Source organism: Setaria italica, chromosome V, assembly GCF_000263155.2.
Source record: "Setaria italica strain Yugu1 chromosome V, Setaria_italica_v2.0, whole genome shotgun sequence".
In the NCBI taxonomy this organism is placed as follows: domain Eukaryota; kingdom Viridiplantae; phylum Streptophyta; class Magnoliopsida; order Poales; family Poaceae; genus Setaria; species Setaria italica.
The window spans coordinates 6,859,967-6,880,289 of record NC_028454.1 but is presented as its reverse complement, the minus strand read 5'-3'; the positions used below and the strand labels follow the sequence as shown (position 1 = coordinate 6,880,289).

General features: G+C 48.8%; 3 protein-coding genes across 4 annotated transcripts; all 3 read left to right on the top strand.

Moving 5' to 3' along the window:
- The first annotated feature begins 264 nt into the window (after nt 1-264).
- On the top strand, nt 265-2,912 carry LOC101781228 (pectin acetylesterase 5). Its single transcript, XM_004968065.3, has 10 exons — nt 265-671; nt 791-1,003; nt 1,139-1,305; nt 1,395-1,519; nt 1,612-1,672; nt 1,813-1,869; nt 1,952-2,029; nt 2,118-2,223; nt 2,352-2,500; nt 2,626-2,912. Exons 1-10 carry the CDS (start codon nt 413-415, stop codon nt 2,743-2,745), a joined length of 1,335 nt encoding a protein of 444 aa, XP_004968122.1. The 5' UTR covers nt 265-412; the 3' UTR covers nt 2,746-2,912.
- Nucleotides 2,913-4,990: 2,078 nt separating this feature from the next.
- Nucleotides 4,991-7,459, top strand: LOC101761786. Of its 2 annotated transcripts, none has more exons than XM_022827229.1 (4): nt 4,991-5,159; nt 5,430-5,486; nt 5,619-5,675; nt 6,029-7,459. In XM_022827229.1, exons 1-4 carry the CDS (start codon nt 5,018-5,020, stop codon nt 7,183-7,185), a joined length of 1,413 nt encoding a protein of 470 aa, XP_022682964.1. In that variant the 5' UTR covers nt 4,991-5,017; the 3' UTR covers nt 7,186-7,459. The 2 variants fall into 2 exon arrangements, with proteins under 2 accessions (XP_022682964.1, XP_004971607.2); XM_004971550.2 differs by having other exon boundaries at nt 6,026-7,459.
- Nucleotides 7,460-14,918: 7,459 nt separating this feature from the next.
- LOC101781902 lies at nt 14,919-17,648 on the top strand. The gene is made up of 4 exons (XM_004968067.2): nt 14,919-15,354; nt 15,496-15,558; nt 15,866-16,000; nt 16,232-17,648. Exons 1-4 carry the CDS (start codon nt 15,213-15,215, stop codon nt 17,395-17,397), a joined length of 1,506 nt encoding a protein of 501 aa, XP_004968124.1. The 5' UTR covers nt 14,919-15,212; the 3' UTR covers nt 17,398-17,648.
- Nucleotides 17,649-20,323: the final 2,675 nt, after the last annotated feature.

The following is a 20,323-nucleotide window of genomic DNA, read 5'->3' as shown; positions in this document are numbered from 1 at the left end:
GACTCCTCATACGGAGCTGGAGCCGGAGCCGCGGAGCTACTTTTTTGGGTTTCGCCATATAGATCTAAAACGGCTCCTGCTCCTCCAAATGTACCAAAAAACGGCTCCGCAGTCGATGCCGTTTGGTGCGGCTCCGGCTCCTCCGTGCTTCGGTAAGCGCACGGAGTCGAAGCCGGAACCCTGCCAAAGGAGCCCTAAACAGGGGAAGTGAATGATATATGCCTACTCACCCAACCTGCGGTCTCGTTCGTAGGCACATCGATCCGTCGCAGTTCCCATCCATGACACGCCACGCCCTGTCTGCTTCTTCGCTTCTACTCCAGCCCAGTCCGCTATTAAGTGCAGCGTGTAGTGCTGTGGCGCACAGCTTCTAGTCCAGAAAGAGAGAGAGAGAGTCTACAGAGCCCTCCCGATGGCCACCGACGATGGGCTCTGGTCATCGCTCCTCCCGCCGCCGCCGCAGCGCCCACAACGAATCACCAGCGCCGCGGCGGCCTGGATCGCGCTCTCCGTCGCGGCAGCGCTCGCGCTCCTCCTCCTCCTCCTCCTGGTCGCCGGCTTCGGCCTCCCCAGCGCCAGCCGCAGCACGAGCCGCCGCGGGCACCCCGGCTCCTCGCCGCCGGACCCCGTGGAGCTCACCCTCTTGGCCGCCGCTCACGACAAGGGCGCCGGTACGCCGTGTCACATATCCTCTTCCTTCCGATCGATCACTCATTATTGCGTGCCATGTCATGCTGCCGCATTGTTGCGTAAGAGTCTAAGAAGATGCGTTGGCGAAGCGTGGCTGCAGTTTGCCTGGACGGGAGCCCGCCGGGGTACCACCTGCAGCCGGGCTCCGGCGCCGGATCGCGCAGCTGGCTCATCCATCTCGAGGGGGGAGGCTGGTGCGACACCGTGCGCAGCTGCGCCGGCCGCACCCTGACCGACTTCGGTTCATCCAAGTTCATGCAGAGACAGATCAACTTCACCGGGATTCTTAGCAACGATCCGGTACTGAACCCCGGTACGTACGTGCACATCTGTTTGTTTGTTGGTCTTCTTACACACACACACACACACATGATTCTTTTGGTCTCGAATCGTGTAGTACCTTTCACCGATCCCATTTCGCGCACACGTATGTGTGTGCAATGAGCAGATTTCTACAGCTGGAACAGAGTGTTTGTTCGATACTGCGACGGGGCATCGTTCGCTGGGGATTCCCAACACGAGGATGGAAACGGCACGCTCTTCTTCAGAGGCCGGCGCATCTGGGAGGCGGTCCTTGACGAGCTCATGCAGAAAGGGCTCGCCCATTCCAAACAGGCCAGTCGCCAAATCACTTTCACGCTATCCGTCATCGTCCTTGACGAACCCAACTCGACTGAACTCTGAAGTGATCTGTCGCCTTCCAGGCCTTGCTGACGGGATGCTCTGCTGGTGGTCTGGCTACGCTGCTGCACTGCAACAATTTCCGTGCGCGGTTTCCTCAGGAGGTTTCGGTGAAGTGCCTCCCGGATGCCGGATTCTTCCTTGACGCGTGAGTCCATCCATCAACTCTGCAATTGGATTCGTTAGAGAAGGGATCCTCATCACTTGTACTCAATGCTTTGTACTGCGGCGTGCGTGCAGAAAGGATTTGTCAGGGCAGCGGCACATGCGGTCTGTGTACAATGGAGTCGTTCACCTTCAGGTTAGTGTCTGCCGTTGATATCAGTGTCACATGACATGGTTCGACTCAAGTTCATGCTACTCAAGAAAGAAACTCCATCAATCTGGAGGTTCGTGCTAACGGCGTTCTTCTGTTTCCTTTTCTTTTTCTTCTTCCTCCAGAATGTTACTAAAGTTCTGCCCAAGGACTGCCTCCTAGCGAACAAGGATCCGACAGAGGTATGTTACATTACTCTGTAAATCGATCTGCTCGCTTGGTAAGTTAATTCATTAGTATTTTTGCTCCCATGTCATCATCCAGTGTTTCTTTCCTGCGGAGATTATCAAGAGCATCAGCACGCCCACGTTTATCGTAAACTCTGCTTACGACACTTGGCAGGTACAGTAATTCTACCATTTCAACTTCATTTCCAATTCCTACCTCAAAGGTAGAGTAGGAGCTCAGACATGGCCTGATCCCTGTGCAGGTACAGAATGTTGTTGCGACAGACAGCTCCTCTCCTGATGAGTCATGGCGCCGCTGCAGAGCTGACATTCGCAGCTGCAACTCCTCACAGATACAAGTGCTCAATGGTAGGCTTACAATCTCTCTGTTTTCTTTTCCTTGTATTCCATCTGGTCTGGTGGTGGCTATTCTTCATTTGTGAACTGAAGCACGCAGAACAAAATATGTTTCAATTTGTCCGGCCGTTTGCTTGCAGAATTCAGGAAGGAAATGGTGGATGGCCTCACGGCTGTCGAGGACAACACCAACTGCAGCTGGTTCATCGATTCATGCTTCACCCACTGCCAGGCATGGTTCGATAACTCACCATGGAACCATCCAGTCTCCCCAAGGCTAGGAAACAAGGTGAGCTTGAATAACTGAAGTGAAGTAATGAAGTTTTCAGTGCAGATATGATGCTCTTCTTGCCTCTTTTCTGGTGTGTTACTTGGATTGAAACTTCTTGATTAGTTGATTTTTTTTTTGAGCAGACACTGGTGGAGGCTGTTGGGGACTGGTACTTTGGTAGGAGCCAAAACCAGGTGGTGAGAGAGATTGGCTGCGAGTATCCTTGCAACCCCACATGCAACAGCGACAAGTTTCCAACTTAATTTATGATGGAGCTGTGTGCTGCGGCAGTGGCGTAGCGAATTTAACTTATGGTATTCATTGTAAAGTTAAAAAAAAGAGTAAATTTCCCCGGTGCTGTTTAAACTTATCTCGAGTTCTAATCTCACTTAAATATTTAGTAGATGAGAGCCCGGGGCAAGTTTATGAATGTGAACGAGATCTCGGGACGGGACTATTATGTGCATTTTGAAAGTATCGGGACCGGGATAATAACTTGGGACAAGTTTAAGGATCGTTACGTGCATTTTGAAAGTGCTGGTACAGCATGAGAACTCGGACCAAGTTGAAGCGCCGCCGGTGAAATTTAGGGCCTGTTTGGCAACCAGCTGTTAAAGTTTAACACCCATCACATCGGATATTTGGATGCTAATTAAGAGTATTAAACATAGGCTAATTACAAAACTAATTGCACAGATGGAGTATAATTCGCGAGACGAATCTATTAAGCCTAATTAGTCCATGATTTGACAATGTGGTGCTACAGTAACCATTTGCTAATGATGGATTAATTAGGCTTAATAGATTCGTCTCGCGAATTAACACAGGGTTCTGCAATTAGTTTTATAATTAGCACATGTTTAGTTCTCCTAATTAGCATCCGAACATCCGATGTGACACTGTTAAAGTTTAACACCTCGTATCCAAACACCCCCTTACTTAAAAAAATTATGCAATGCAATATATAGGGTCACAGGATCTTAATAATAATACCCAAAGTGTAACAATAGCCCAAAAGTGCAACAATGGCCCACTAGCCGCATCGCCTCAGCCCGTGTGCAGTAAGCCGCCGTGCCCGCGACGCGCACACCACTCAATCAATTCGACGCCACGCTGCGGCTTGCCGCTTGCTGAATAACGACAAACACGAAGCAGAAGTCTGGACGAGTTGATGAAGTCGAACTAAGGTGGAGGTGTGAACTCTATTTTTGATTTGGCCTGATAAATTATTGACTTGGGCTCCGTTTGGATCGGTAGAGACAAGCTAAACCAATACTTGTATATAGTAAGTTTTTTCACCAAAATCTTGGCTATTCACTATACCTATGTACTGCGGTATGCGGGAAAGCAAACCGTAATCATCTAGTAATAGTAACACCCCAAGTTATACAGTCATATTCTTGTATTGGAATTGGAGTGGAAAATAAGGAAATGGAAAATTATATACTCCCTCCATCCTGTAATATAAGGCATCCAAACGTTCAAAATTTATCTCAAATACAAGGCATTATAGACACATTTTGAATGATTGTGATTTAATTCTTTCTATAATTAACAGGATAAGGGTGGCTGATTGGTGGATTATTATTAAAAATAAGTAGTTCTTATTATTTGCAACTATCATTAACTCAGGGTACATGTGTCTTTTATTACTTCTGCTAAGTTGTCCTAAAATCTCTAGGATTTCATGACTGATGGAGTATATTCTTGGATACAATACAAAGCACGTGCCTCAGTTTTCGTGATAATACTCCTCGACCTCATTGACATGTATAATTTTGTCATGTGAGCACACAAAATTCGATCGTTGCTTTACTCCCAAGAATCCAGCTCTGAACTGTGCGTCTTCATGGAGTACTTGTAGCCTTGCCTTGCCTGCACAGAATTTATCTTTTTTCCTATCACATTTCGTGAGAATTAATGGGCCTGTTCGCTTCAGCTTATAAGCCGGCTGAAAAGCTGAAACGGTTGATTTGTTGTGAGAGGAAAACATTGTTTGGTGGCTGATAAGCCGGCTGAATAAGCTGAAGCGAACAGGCCGAATGTGTAGGACTGAAACACCTCTAATTAGGTATAACAAGATGTATGCGGTGTTAATTCTATTCTACGTATACATTGATTTTGGGTGTTGTCCTGAACCCCTCTCCAAAGGAGTACTGTTTTCTGATTTATTTCCCTTAAAAATTATGTACAGCGTACTTACTGTGAAAGGGTAAATCTTGTTGAAGTCCACGTTACGTTAAGCCGACGTAACAAGGCGCATGGAGGGGGAATCACCATAAATGGCACTGTTTCTGATCGCCTAAATGTTTTTTTTTTGTCAGACTAGGACCCAATAAGAACCAAGTAAATACGAGTAGCTAGGAGTAGTCAACAACCGTCTGCACACTTAATTGCCCCCCACGAGATTAGCCTCGAGCGCAGCATAGATTAGTGCAAGATGGCGAGGTAGTAATGTGTAACAAAAGGCCAGCTTCAGAAGCAAGCAAGCCAGCAGCTGCACAGAGCGGAGCTCAGCGGCGGAAGGAAGTTGCCATGCGCGGCGGCGAGGTGAAGCCCGGGAAGAGCCAAAAGGGCTCGGCGCAGAAGCACCTCAACGCCGGCTTCGTCGTCGCCGGCCTCCTCATGTTCCTCATCTATCTCGTCGCCCAGCATTTCGCCGTCAGCGCCCCCCATGGTAAGGAATCCTTTCAATCCATCTCACCACGGTCATGGTTCCATGCGTATGCTTGTAACTGGCATTCTTACCAGAAGGCTTGTTCATATGAGGTCTTCCACCAATGTGTGCTAATCAATCTAGCTTAATTTCATGTTAGTGAGCACTGCTTGCTTCTTATACAGTTTCGTACTTCCATGGCCAATGTAGTTGAACGATTATGCTTACTTCCAACATGTGTTCCATGACCTGAAGATCATACCCAACTTAGCTTTCTTGCTTAATTTGCAGTTGTCATCACGGAGGCGCAAGAGATCATGGATAATATCAAAGCTCCCGGTGAAACAGGTGAGCACCTCTGTTGTTTTGATCATAGTGTTTTGCTTGCTCATCTCCTTGTAGGTATCTTGTTCTCATCTTCCAACATGTAGTCGATGACCTGACGACCACATCTTGATTATGTTCTTGTTTGATTTGCAGTTGTCATCACGGAGCTACAAGAGATAATGCATAATATCAAAGCTCCCAGTGAAATAGGTGAGCACTCATGTTGTTTTGATCGTAGTATTTGCTGGGTCATTTGTTTCAGATCGAGAATCGAAATGCCATCGTAAAAAGGTAAAATGAGAAAACTAGCATCATAAGTTCACAGGATCGAAGTCAACATGTGGGGAAGAGTGAACCCTGTCTCCCATGTCTCCCGATACTATATTTAAATTGAATATTCATCTGATCTTGATCATGGCTAATTGATTAGCAACCGGGCGAAATTTGAGATCTGGGGATCAAAATATTTGAGAAAATTTGCGTACGCAATGCTAGTGGCTGGCATGGTGAAGGAAAGCTAATTCACCAAGGTGAATCTTTTCCTTTTCGTCGACGTGCAGCAGAGAATAATGGCAAGGTGGAGTGCAAAATGGAGGGCCGCTCCGACACCTGCGAAGTCGACGGCGACGTCCGCACCAACGGCACGGCCCTGTCGGTGACCCTCGTCCCAGCGACCCGGTCGTCGGAGCGCCGGGAGTGGATGATCCGGCCCTACTCGCGCCGGTTCGCCAGCCTCAGGAAGGTCGCCGTGACGCAGCTGCAGGACCCGGGCGCCGCCCCGCCGTGCACGGTGACCCACGACACGCCGGCCGTCCTGTTCGCCATCGGCGGGTACGCCGGCAACTACTGGCACGACTACGCCGACATCCTCGTGCCGCTGTTCGTGGCGTCCCGGCGGTACGGCGGCGAGGTCATGTTCCTGATCAGCAACATCCAGTTCCAGCCGCGGTGGCTGGTCAAGTACAGGGACTTCCTCCGGGGGCTTTCCAAGTACGACTACGTCGACATGGACGCCGACGAGCAGGTGCGGTGCTTCCCGCACGTCACGGTGGGGCTCCGCCTCGATAAGGAGTTCAGCATCGTCCCCGAGCTGGTGCCGGGTGACCACCGCCTCGCCATGCCCGACTTCACCCGGTTCCTGCGCGACACCTACGCGCTCCCGCGCGGCGCCGCCGTCAGCCTCGCCCAGGAGCCGGGGAGGAAGCCGCGTCTGATGCTGATCCACCGGGGTCACTACCGGCGGATCCTGAACGAGCCGGAGGTGGCGCGGGCGGCGGAGGCGGCGGGGTTCGAGGTTGCCGTGGCGGAGCTGCGCGGCGACACGCCGGAGGCGGAGCAGGCGCGGCTGGTGAACTCGTTCGACGTGGTGGTGGGTCTGCACGGCGCCGGGCTGACGAACGCGGTGTTTCTGCCGCCGGGAGGGGTGCTGGTCCAGGTGGTGCCGTACGGGAAGATGGAGCACATCGCGCGGGCGGAGTTCGCGGAGCCCGTGGCGGACATGGGGCTGCGCTACCTCGACTACAGCGTGAGCGCGGAGGAGAGCTCGCTGATGGAGACGCTGGGGTCGGAGCACCCGGCGGTGAAGGACCCCGACTCCGTCCACCGCAGCGGGTGGACACAGGTCTTCGAGCTCTACCTCGCCAAGCAAAACGTCCGGATCAACGTCACGCGCTTCGCGCCGACGCTCCAGCAGGCGCTCAACCACCTGCGCCAGCAGTAGGGGAAGCCACTGGCAGTTGCATATAGGTCAGCGTGCTTTGTGAAGTGGTTCGTTACTTGGTATAGCCATTTCAACGGCAAGATCACTTGTGCAAGCAGTGCACATTTGTCTCGGTTGAGCATAAAGATGCATTTTTGTCTTATCATCGAGGGCTCGTTTGGCAGGGTTGTGGTTGCGGCTGAAATGGCTTCGGCTGTGGCTTCTTTGATGGAGCGGTTTTTTTAGCTCTGACTCGTTCGATTGGAAAAAATATTTGGCAAAACGGCTTCTCCTGTTTGTTTAAAATGTGCAATAATATGAAATGTCCAAACTACCCTTAGTTTTTTTCCTCTTTTCTTCCTATATCTCTTTTCCTTCTTTTTTTCCTTTCCTTCCTCTTTTATTTTTCTTCCCACCGTTCTTTATCCATTCGCTCCGTCTCCACACCAACGCTGCTGTCGTCCGCTCCTTTGCTCCACGTCAGCGCCGCCGTCCAGCCCCACTGCGCCCGGGCCCTCCAGCACCACCACGCCAATCTCCCCGCTGCCGGCGGCCTCCAGCCTCGTTTCCTCCCCACACCGCTGGCGCCCTCCGGCCTTATTTCCTCCCCACGCCGCCAGCGCCCCACGCGCGTGCCTACTCCCCCGTTGCCGCCGTGACCCTCCGCTCGCCGTCACCCCAACCTCCTCTACCTCTACCTCCGCCGTTCACCTCGACCGCGCCGCCGTCGCCTCTGCCGGCTACCTCTGCCCTCATCTCCTGCTGCTAGCCTCCTCGCTCCGGCCCCATCAAGGACAAGAGTGGTAAAAGATCAGGAGGAGCTGCAGGGAGCTAATTTTTTTGGCTCCCGCTACCTCAAATGGCTCCAGTTAGTGAGTTTTAATGAGCTTCAGTAGTGAAACCATTTTCAGGTGAGGTGTTTGGCACGATTTCTTCACAAGCTGATGGAGAATCTATTGGAAAAGCCATGCCAAAGGGAGCTTGATTTGCTGCTAGAATGACAGCGGCACTAAGTGGCGTGACGTAATCTTTCCAGTTCCGGTTAATACTGTTTATACATTACTTGGCGTCGTTTGGTAGGGGCTCCGGGCTTCTCCGGAACCTTGCTTCACTTTCTTTGTCACTTGAAATCGAATTCATCTGGGGAAAAAAATCGAATACGTTCAGATGACCACTTTGCCCTCCATATTGATCTGTCAAAACAAGACCACAAGGCATTAGAACTTCATCGTCCTTCGAGTTTCGGCCCATTGTCCGTGTCGAAAGCAGCAACAAGGCCCAGGGCCAACCACATAATGAAGTTGGGCTGCTAAATGTCGGAGGAATATGGGCCGAACCTACTATAATCCGACGTTCAAGGTAGTAGTAGGTTCTAGAACCCGGCCGGCGCCTGCCTGCTCAGCTCCGCAGGCCGCCGGAGCTCCACCGCGCGCGCCGATGGTACTTCCCGGTGCGGCGCGGCCAACGACAACCACCGAGAGGCAGCCCGCCATCCGGCACCCAACTCCGACACGTCCCACGGTGCCAGTGCCTGCTCCCACTCAACTCCAATTCTCCAACCGTGCGCCTCGCTTGCACCACCCGGTTTGACGCTCCAACCCCAGGGGCGCCGCCGCTGCGCCGGTCGTGCGCCTCGTCGGCCGGGCACCACGGGCGCGAGACACCGAATTCTGCTGCGCGCTCATACGCAAATTAGCCCCACATCGCCCGCGCAGGTCGGATCACCGCCAGGTATCACGCGCTATTCGGAGAGGGCTCTCCCACCGCGCGGCAAGCACGGTTGTTTGAAAATCTCATCCATGAATTCTGATTCCAACTTGGCGCCATCCTGCAGCAGGTACAGAGGCAGCCGCCTGTGTATACTCTCCTGGCTCCACTAGCTGTGTTGCTCATTGAGCTGGCTCACACCTTGTCTTTGCAGGGGAGAGAGTTCCCCACAGTACGTTCATCATCGAGACTAGCCCAAATTTTGTACCTGCTGAGCCAATTGTGGCACAGAAGTTGGAGCATCTAGCCCTTCCTTCATGTAGATGTGGGTTGGGTTGGGGGACGACGCTGGAGGTGAAACAATAGCTATCAACTAGTCAGTAGCGCACAACGGGAAATATGCAAGTTCAGGAAGCCTGGAGGTTGGTATTTTATATTCCCCCTTCATATTTCAAGATACTTGCACCTTTAAGAATTTTTTGACAGGAACCGAGGTAGGAAACTTTCCGAGGTAAACATGAATTCAGAAATATGTATATTTGAGCATGCAAGATTTGTAAAACAGGGAGTAAAGGGCTTTTAAGAACTTCAAAGCAAATTCGTTAAAAAAAAACATGAGTAGTACTTGGCAGTTGGCACTTCTTCACTGATCCGTCAAAATAAGGCCTATGCAAGTGTCGAAACAGCAACAAGGCCCAGGCCCAAAATGATGGAATTTCACCGTCCTCTGGAGTTTTTCTGGCCACATGTCGAAAACAGCAACAAGGCCCAGGCCCAAGCTCCAGTGGGTCAACATGGTCTGCTACTTAGTTCCGTCACATTCTCCTGCTCTGCAACAAAAAAGCCAACAGCTGATTGCACGCAGGGATGCAGCCGTTGGCCTACCTCAGGTTTATTTTACTTGCAGTCTTCCACGGCCACCCGTGCTCGCCGTCCCATCGCCGTTGCGGCATTGACGTGTGTGCTGGCCTGGCCTGCCAAGCGCCGTGACATAGTCAAACTCGTCATGGTCGCACGGGCGGCCGTCGTTGGCTCTTTGCTCGCCTCACCCGGCTCGTTCATCAGGGTGAGGTGACGACGGAGTCCACAGCAGAGCAGAGGGAGAGGAGCTTCAGCTCCAGCGTATGAGGTGACGGGAACCGACGCAACGGCTGGATCGACCGCCGAAAGCTGCCAATTATGATGGCGATGGATATGGCAGCCAGCACCTGTGCCTGTAATCTCGTTCAAACGACTCCTCTGTACACCTCAAGATTAGGCGATGGATTTGTGGCGGCTCATTTCAAGATTAGGCTGCCTAATGTTACCGACCAAACGACTCCTCTGTACACCTCAAGTAAACTCCAACCAGTAGACCATGGCGTTGTTTGGTGGCTCGTTACACTTGATGATGACATGTTCCCTCCAGTAGAAAGTTAGAAACCCAGAATGAGATTTGTCGTACGCATGCATCATCGGTCAGGCGTTCTAAGATCGCTGGTGACCTTTATGTGTTGACAGTTGACACCACGTACGCGTGTCGTTTTCGTATCCGGTCGGCTTGTCCTTTTGGTGATAACAGAACAAGAGGCTCCTTAGCTGCCGTAACGGGCCAACTGAACATTGGGGTTAACTGTAGAAGGCTGCAAGCAAGACACTGTTTGGATCAGGTAGAACTGTTTTTCAGGAACTTTTCATATATACTCTATCCGAACAGGGCCCTACTACACTAGAATTATCTGAACTAACTGAATGCTGCAGTACCCTGATATAGCTTCTTTTTTTTAGGCAGATACTCCTTGTAAGGAGAGAAGCAAGTTGGTGGACGGTTGGAAGGAGGTACAGTACGTGCCGGCCGGCGGCCGCTCAGCGTCAGTGATCACCTGATAATAGAGTAGGAGATTAGTACTTGCCGGGATTAAGAAAAAAGAGCTGGACCAATCCTCCTGTACTTTGGAATTGGCCAAGTGCCCCTCCCCAGATAGACATCAGACAGTCAGACCACCTTGCCATGAGCAACCCTCCAAACTCCAAACGATTCCATGTGAAATGTTAGATTAATCCAGTCCTTAACAACACTGGTTAGATCCAAACAGAGGGAGCAAACCACGGGGCCGATCTACAGACACCTAGCGTTAAACTATTATGCAAAGTGCTACTGCACCCTTAGCACTGGGGTTGGTAGGGTGCCAGATGCTGCCACGTGCCTGCATCGACATATGTCTTCTTCTTCTTTTCCATGTTACTGGGATGCCACGCACATACCACCACCACACGCCGGCACGCTAGATTCGTTTAAGACGTCGTATATTTAAGGATGGAGAGAGTAGCGAATCAATGACAATGAGTACTGCTCCTAAAACATCTGAAAATTTGCCTGCGCATACACTGGCACCAACAAGTGTTGGATGCTCCAAAATTTCAAATTACATATGAAAACGCCGGCTGATTTTCAAATTACATATTGAAAATTTGGTCCACTCGATTTCAGGTATATACATGTATCAGATGAAAGTACTCTCCTTTCTACCCAATTTTTATTTCATCTGTCAACGATGTTCTAGAGCTTTCTTAATTATGTTCTAGGGACATCTGTGCTCTGGTGAATCATATCGTTACTCTTCTATATATGGGACCGGGGCGACGCAAAGAAAATAGCAGCTGCTAAAGCTTGGAATGCATCCATAATCATTCGAGGTTATTGTTAATTACTCTGTCCCAGGTAGGAGTACTTAACTAGAAAGTGATATATGCATATAAATAAATGCTTAAGATTTGGCTATTGCATGCGATGCGTTGCCACCATGTTGGTCGTCAAGTCGGAATGATTAGATATGGGGGCGAACATGCCCGGCGAGAGGTGCTCACGTCCGGGCCTCAATATTGACTCTAGAAGCTATAGCATCACTGATGAAACCGATCGGTTGGCTGTTTCTAATCCACGGAGAAATGAAGCCGGCCATGAGCTGTTCAGATCTGATCTGCGCCTTGTTGGGCGGAATCGACGTGTTTGCGTTGATGGGGACAGCCTGACACGAGATCGACTTGATAGCGATACCATGTCCCGCTAGAAATAATATAATCCGGACCGTGTGTTTTTTTCCCAAGTCCTATCAGCACCAGCCATGGGCGTGCTTAATATACTCTTTTATGAAAATTATAAGCCACAGCTGGGGGGGGGGGGGGGGGGGCTTGCTATACTTTCATGCGTTGACAAAATATTTTTTTTACGAAGACAATAGAACTTTATATCGGTCTATTCTGCAAAAACTAAATATTTAACATCGGTTATAGTAATACTCCGTCCATTAAAAAAATAAGATGGTTTAGTTTTATTATCCTGAGTCAAACTTTGATCAGGTTTTACAAAATATATTAACATCTACTAAGTAATGCAGCATCAAGACGTACTTCGCCGTGGATTTCACAAAACTAATTTAGGTTTGTAGATGATGGTGTATTTTTCAATAAATTTTCTCAAAGTTATAGAAGTTTGGTTTATAACAAAATGGAAACATCATATATTTGGAATGGAAAGAGTATCGGCCATATATTTGGAATGGAAAGAGTATCGGCCTGCTTGGTAGCCAGCCTCACATAGCCACACCACCCTGTGGCGCCGCCATAGCTGGTGGCGAGAAAAAATGGCGCCACAAGTGTGGCGACGCCCTCTCTTAGTACAAGTTATGGCAGCCAAACTTTTTGGTGGGAAGCAAACAACGGCCATCATAAGTATGGCCATGCCACAAGTTTGGCATGGCTTTTGATGGCCCCTATGTGTTTGTGATAAGAGGTTCGCACGAGTTCCTTAGGGGTGTTTGTTTACATGGACTAAAGTCTAGTTCGTGTCACATTGAATATTCGGATGCTAATTATGAAGACTAAATATGAGTTAATTATAAAACTAATTACACAGATGGAGGCTAATTCACGAGATGAATCTATTAACCCTAATTAATTAATCATTAGCAAATGATTATTGTAGCATTACATTGTCAAATCATAGACTAATTAGGCTTTATAGATTCATCTCGCAAATTAGTCTCCAGATGTACAATTGGTTTTGTAATTAGTCTATATTTAATACTCCTAATTAGTATCTAAATGTTTGACGTTTGATGTGACAGGAATTTTAGAACCTCCTAAAAAACCAAACACCCCCTTGTAGCTGCCAATAAAGATTTCTTCCCCTCGGTTGGTAAATGCATTACGCACTACAATGCGTGCAATATTTTACCTTTTCCATAGTTTTAATAAAATTTATTTGGATTATCACATATATAGTGTCATGGTATTTATGATGAAAAATAGTTTCATAATAGAGTAAATTGCACCTACCATACAACAACTTGTCAAGTGGGTGCGGATTGGTCCAACATCTTATAAAATGCTCAATCGAGTACAATAACTTGTTAAGTAGGTGCAATTTGGCCCAACAACTTGTAAAATAATCAATTTATTACAATAATTTGACAGGTGGGTGCAGATTGATCCAAAAACTTGTAAAATGCTTAAATTAGTACAATAACTTAACAAATTGGTGAACCTATAGTCCAAATGTTACAACGACAACGTATTAAGTAAAATAGATGAACATTTGAATTTTAATTTCTTCCAATCCATACTTTTTATTTTTTATTAATAAAAGTTGTTCATCGTGACTCGACTGTGTACATAACTTATTTGTTCATTAGTTAAATTGAATCAAATTTTAGAATTATGCCATTAGCATTACCAAGACTAAATTCCATATGAGAGACCCTAGGATCTTAGGTTTCTTCTGTGCCTCTGCTCATGTATTCAACAACTGTAGAGAAGTATGTATGTTTCTATTATTTTAGCTTATTTTTACTTTCTAAATAAATACATGAGGCTTTGAAAATATTTATGACAAACTTTTAAAAGATATTGTTGGTATGTATTAACATATCGGGCTTCTTTAGATAAACAAAAATGCATATAATCAAACATGTAAAAATAGTGGGGGTGAAATCAATATTGAATATGAAATTAATTATTCCTAATTAGAATTTACTTATTGTATAAAAAGAGTTAATACGAAGATATGACAATATTTTTTTCCTAAACGCACAGTAGGTTCTAGTCCTGGCCAAGTATGCTACCATTATGACAAGAATATTAATGGTCAAATAATGCTTAATAATGTATTCCGATGCGAATATATTTTGGTCCGACATTATTGTTGCTTGTTATAATATTTGGACTGTAGATGCACCAAAATGCCAAGTTATATTGGAGTGAATTGGGCATTTTACAAAGTTTTGTACCCATGATAGTTATTGTACCAGATTAAATATTTAATAAGTTGTTGGACCAATCTGCACCCACCTGATAAGTTATTGTATTAGATTGAGCATTTTATAAGTTTTTTGGACCAATCTGCACCCACCTAACAAGTTGTTGTATGGTGGGTGCAATTTACTCTTCATAATATGGTAATTTTATAATTTTTTTCTTACCCTTTTCATCAAAAAAATAGCAATTAAAGGCATGTACTGAAGACCATGTCAACATCCAAAACGACATATAAGTCCTGAACGGAGAAAATATAGCGCAAGATAAAACTAGCACAATGGGTGCGCTCCAATATGCTGGAAATGGGAAAGCACGAGTGCACGACTCCCTTGTCCACGACCAAAGCCGAACCAATGGAAATGGCAGGCAGGGTCGCTTGAGACCTGATCCAAGCCGATGTTACGCCAACCTAACGACGACGCGCGTATGCGTGTGGGCAAATTTCGATTGCCATCACATGTGGAAAAAAAAACATAGGAAAGTTGCATGCACACAGCTGTTTCCTCTCTATCAGGCTATCAGCTAAACGATGTGCAGCGTGTTGCCAGATTACCAAGACCTGATCAACAACACAACACCCTAAATACGCGGCACTACTCGAAGCAGTCAACCACTTCTCTCTCTTTTTTTTGTTTTGGAAAAATCTGATTATTCCTCCAGATCAGCGTGATCCCCAACAGCTTGATTATTCGGTGAGGGTGTAGATTAGCGCGGAAAGGGGTCCCGTGTAGTGCTAGATAATTCAAGAAAGTGCAAGGTGATTGATGTCGCCCACGCACAGCCTAGCCAGCTACAAAAGCCACGAAAGCTAGCAGCTTTGACGACGAAGCCAACTAGCACACCACAACGCCTCGCTTTCCCTCTCTCTCGCTCGCCTCCCATGTAAGCAAGGGATCGAGGAGGAGGAGGAGGAGGAAAGGAAAAGCTCGTGCGATTCTTTCTCGAGCTCGCCGAAGACCTTGGACGATTCAGACAGCGGTTTCAGAGGAATAATTCAGGGGCATACTCGTGAGCAGTGAGAGCGCGGGTAGGGAGGAGCAGAGGCGATGGGCGGCGAGGCGAAGCCCGGAAGGGGGATCAAGAGCTGGGCGCAGCGGCACCTCAACACCGGCTTCGCCGCCGGCTTCCTCCTCGTGCTCCTCACCTACCTCGTCGTCTCGCAGCAGTTCGCCGTCACCGCCCCCAACGGTAAGAGAATTCTCCGTTCCCGGTTCATGAAAGCTTCTTCCTGCACAGCCATCTATCGCTGTTTCATCCATGGATTTCCTTCCGACATGAACCGATTGTAATTTGTGATCAGCTCTTGTTTATTCCTCGTATGATCTGCAGCTGTCACTACGAAGGGATCACGGGTTGTGGATAAGCAGGTGATCGGAGCTGCCGGCGATGCAGGTTAGCGTTTCATTCCATCTTTGATCGTTCCTCCTACTCCTTGCGTGCTCTGTTTTTTTGGGGTTGGGTGTCTGAAATCCGTCGTTGGAAAGGAGGAGGAACTGGGGATGGTGGAACCAAAGTGAGCCGTCCCTCTGGATTCCGATGTCTGGCAGCACTGAATTTGAGCGAAATTCCGTGCCCAGTAGGCCAACACAATTTGAAAACAGAATTCGTGATTGATTCTGCATTTGGATTGGCTCCAAACTTCCTTTTCCCTGAGTGGAACGGGTGAATGAAAGAGGGTGTGTTCTTTTGCCGGACGCAGGGCTCGAGAAGAAAAGGGATCAGGAATGGCAGCCGAAAGCGGCGGCGGCGGAGGAGCCCGACAAGAAGGATACGTCGGGTGCCGTCCCAACCCAGGAGTCTCCGAAAAGAGACGACGCAGACGCCAAACCGTTCGGTACGTCCAAATATTAACTTCCCAAAACAAAGCGATCGATCGTTTTCCTACTGCTACTGCTAGTTGCTTTCTTCATCACGGTTTCTGATTTTCTTTTTTGTCGATATTTTGGAGCAAATTAGTAATCACAATTCAAATATGGAATTTTTTGAATCTCGAGAAATTTTTTAGTAACGCTCTCTGGAATGTGAGCCCCGCACGAATTCATTCTCCTTTTTCGGCGTGCAACAGAGACGGACGGGGACAAGGTGGTGTGCAACACGGACGGCCCCGTCTCCGAGACCTGCGACCTCGACGGCGACGTCCGCACCAACGGCAGCGCCCTGTCAGTGACCTTCGTCCCGTCGAGCCCGTCGGAGCGCCGGGAGTGGAGGATCCGGCCGTACTCGCGCCGGACCATGGCAGGCGTCGACAAGGTCACCGTGGCGCAGCTCGAGTCCCCGCAGGACCCGGCGGCGCCGCCGTGCGCGGTGACCCACGACATGCCGGCCGTGCTGTTCGCGCTCGGCGGGCTCACGGGCAACTACTGGCACGACTTCAGCGACGTGCTGGTGCCGCTGTTCGCGGCGTCACGGCGGTACGGCGGGGACGTCCTGTTCCTCGTCAGCAACATCCAGCCGTGGTGGCTCGGCAAGTACGAGGCCGTCGTGCGCCGCCTCTCGAGGTACGACGCCGTCGACCTCGACCGGGACGCGCAGGTTCGGTGCTTCAGGCACCTCACCGTCGGGCTGCGCCTCCACAAGGAGCTTAGCATCGTCCCGGAGCTCTCGCCGGGTGGCCACCGCCTGACCATGGCCGACTTCACCGCGTTCCTGCGCGAGACCTACGCGCTCCCTCGGGCCGCGCCGGTGAGCCTGGCGCGGGAGCCCGGCCGGAAGCCGCGGCTGATGCTGATCCAGCGCCCGCACTACCGGCGGTTCGAGAACGTGCCGGGGATCAGGAAGGCGGCGGAGGCGGCGGGGTTCGAGGTGACGGTGGCGAGCCCGCGCGCGGACGCGCCGCTGGGGGAGACGGCGCGGGCGGTGAACTCGCACGACGTGCTGCTGGGCGTGCACGGCGCCGGGCTGACGAACGCGGTGTTCCTGCCGCCCGGCGGCGTGGTGATCCAGGTGGTGCCGTATGGGAAGCTGGAGCGCATGGCGCGGGCGGACTTCGGGGAGCCCGTGGCGGACATGGGGCTCAGGTACCTGGAGTACAGCGTGGCCGTGGAGGAGAGCTCGCTGCTGGAGATGCTGGGGCCGGAGCACCCGGTGATCAAGGACCCCGAGGCCGTGCACCGGAGCGGGTGGGACAAGGTCGCCGAGTACTACCTCGGCAAGCAGGACGTGCGCATCGACGTCGGCCGGTTCGCGCCCACGCTCGCGCAGGCGCTCGACCACCTCCGGCAGCAGCGGTAAAAGGCCGCTGCCCGGGGGACGGTACGTTCGTGTCCGGCGACGGCGTGTCGCCGTTGGAGAAAGAAAAAGAACAGGGATCACGAACAGGAAAATACATACTGTATGTAGATGAAGTGATTTGGTACAGAATTCGAGCGACGCATTCTTTTGTTGTCTAGAGTATGTAGATGTATTGTTGGCTTATCGATCGATTTGCTAGAGCAGCCATCAAATGAAGTTGTTTGATTTGTTTGGTGTTTGTTCGGCTTGCCTTCAGTTCTCACAGCTTTGGCTTAACTGTTGATAGATTGTACTACTAGCCTTTGATTTTGACATCCTGATCTTGATTCTTGAGGACAAGATGAACCATACAGAACAGTATTGCTCAGTGCATGTCTTGCAATGAGTGGTCCAGTGCTTCAAGTTCGGCTTCAGAATTGACAGGGTGGCGGCGACTGGCGACTGAAGAAGGCTTGTTTTGAAGAAATCTGATTCGGGGCCACAAGCAACGGGTGCCGCCCCTACAAATGTATTAACGGCGGCCCACAATCGGCCACTCTTAGACAGAATATGCGTTGCAAACCAGGGGAGGCTTGACAACGTGTACTGGGTCGTTGTGGCTGCGACGGTCAATTTTGGGTATTTTCTTGTCTGTGCCTGCCTGTACAAGAATCGGAAATGATCGAGACCGGCGGTGGAAAGAAGTTGAATGGATATAGCTTCTGAAATAAAAGATGCAGTATGGTTCAATTTGTGTAAGACCTAGACTTGGTAATGGTAATCATGAATCCATTTTTAGTATTATTTGTATTAACAGTCGTGGTCTATTTATGTGTGCAAGATCTGAATTTACTAATGTTAACTATATTTCGTATTATTTGTGTAACACTTAAACATGTATGGATATATGTGGAAATCTGTACTCTTTTTGTGTGTGTTTCATGCAAACAAAGGAGGTACATAGAGCTCAATATTGCTGACAGAATAGGTTGCTTACAGAACATGCTATAAAACAGGTGCAATTACATGACAAAATTAGCCACCCTTCGTTCTAGCATCGCTTTTCAGGTGCAGTGCAGCAAGCACATGTTCCAGCAATTTTCTTTTGACTGGCACCGTGCATGCGGCCTTGCATAAAAAGTCCGGTGGTCTTGGTCTTTTATTCGAAAGCGACCAGAGCAAACTAACATGCACAGCCACTTGACAAATATACTACCTCCGGTCAGTTAAGTCTGACGTTTCACTGTGATTTTGGCCTGCAACCGTTTATTGGAAACGTCAAGTAAAAATGACCGGAGATAGTATCAATTTTACATTACTAGTCAGACTTTGTCCCAGTCTAACTACTTACAGCTACAAAGTAAGGGAAAAATTGTATATGCCCCTAATTTCATTGTTCAATATATGGGGTGGTCGACACGGCCGTGCTGCTCTAATCCCAGCAGAGTTGAAGCTGGAGTTGCAGTTGGACAGGGACAAACCAGTTCGGCGTACGCATGCCTGTCGAGCGATGATGATCCCATGATTACATGACAGGGTCACAGGGGCAAACCAATTCGGTAAAATATGTGATAAATTTTTTTTCCTATGATTTTAGAATTGTCAGGACCAAAGAGAAAATGTTTCAAATTCTAGGCTGTTCAAGTTGTCCCTGGTACAATGGTCATCAAATCGTCGATGGACTATGCTATCATCCTACCTAGAAGGCAAACTGGTGGCCCAATATGAAGCGAATGAGGCTGTTTGCCTATCTGTCTGAGTGGTGGGCCTTTTTACTTGACGATGCTAAACGGGCCTTGTATTAGAATAATCTTTTTTTTTCATGTACATTGATGATCTTTGAACCTCCCTTTTCTTTGTCTATAATTTCCTCTGATTTTAGGATTACACTAACCATACCATTAAGAAATCGCTAATTTGTATCTATTTCCATGCAAAACTAAATCCTGGCTACCACATTGATACGCACACATTGGTTAAAACTCACATTCAACCAGCTAGCAGCTAATGCTAACTTTCTCTGTTGGTGGTGGGGCGGTGGTCAATCGAATGGCCGAGTAGTTCAGATGGAGCACAACGCCGAGAGCATGGATGCAGCTGATCTTGGTTTTGGTTGCATGGATATCCAACTGTTGTTCGCATCATCAGATCACCGAGAGACATTGCCATGTTACCTATGCAAGCAACTGACGACCGCGATGGCATGCAATCCCTGGCACAGACGACGACGGTATCACACTGCGCGCAACCGGCTACCCAATCGAAACACACGCAGCATCAGCATCGTCATGATGATGCATGTTGCAAGCAGAAGATGGATTACTGGCTTGTACTACTTGATGGTTTGCATTATTCGATCTCACCAACTGAATTAGGTGCCCATGAGCAGCATGTGCAGGGACTGGACGTGTACTTTGCCTCCAAATTGCCCTTTCCTTCACCTTCAGGTTCCAACTGCCAACTGCACCAATATGGCACCGCGCACATGACAGGACGTGACTGTTAGCTCCAACTGCGATCTCCACATGCATGTGATTCCCATCACCATTTGTAACTCCGACCTCTTCAGAATTCTCAAAAGGAAGAAAAAAGAAACGATCTCTTTAACAACAGATGATGATGTGTATCTGTCGGCGCATATTAAACGCGTCTAACACACGTCCAGCTCGATACAACTAGAGAGATACGCAAGCCATGCGTAGAACGAATGCTTGGACCCAAGCAAGGAGGATTAAGGGGGCGTTTTCTTCCCGTGTCTTATTTTTAGCACGTGTCACATCGAATGTTTAGATACTAATTAGGAGTAGTAAACGTAGACTATTTACAAAACCAATTACATAAGTGGAATCTAAACGGCGAGACGAATCTATTAAGCCTAATTAAGCCTAATTAATCCATCATTAGCAAATATTTACTGTAGCAATACATTGTCAAATCATGGACTAAT

Coding starts and splice junctions, on each gene's coding strand:
- LOC101781902 (XM_004968067.2), top strand. CDS start 15,213: ATGGGCGGCGAGGCGAAGCCCGGAAGGGGGATCAAGAGCTGGGCGCAG. Junction 15,355..15,495: donor CGCCGTCACCGCCCCCAACG/GTAAGAGAATTC, acceptor TATGATCTGCAG/CTGTCACTACGAAGGGATCA. Junction 16,001..16,231: donor CGCAGACGCCAAACCGTTCG/GTACGTCCAAAT, acceptor GGCGTGCAACAG/AGACGGACGGGGACAAGGTG.
- LOC101761786 (XM_004971550.2), top strand. CDS start 5,018: ATGCGCGGCGGCGAGGTGAAGCCCGGGAAGAGCCAAAAGGGCTCGGCG. Junction 5,487..5,618: donor CAAAGCTCCCGGTGAAACAG/GTGAGCACCTCT, acceptor TTTGATTTGCAG/TTGTCATCACGGAGCTACAA. Junction 5,676..6,025: donor CAAAGCTCCCAGTGAAATAG/GTGAGCACTCAT, acceptor GTCGACGTGCAG/CAGAGAATAATGGCAAGGTG.
- LOC101781228 (XM_004968065.3), top strand. CDS start 413: ATGGCCACCGACGATGGGCTCTGGTCATCGCTCCTCCCGCCGCCGCCG. Junction 672..790: donor CGCTCACGACAAGGGCGCCG/GTACGCCGTGTC, acceptor GCGTGGCTGCAG/TTTGCCTGGACGGGAGCCCG. Junction 2,224..2,351: donor ACAGATACAAGTGCTCAATG/GTAGGCTTACAA, acceptor GTTTGCTTGCAG/AATTCAGGAAGGAAATGGTG.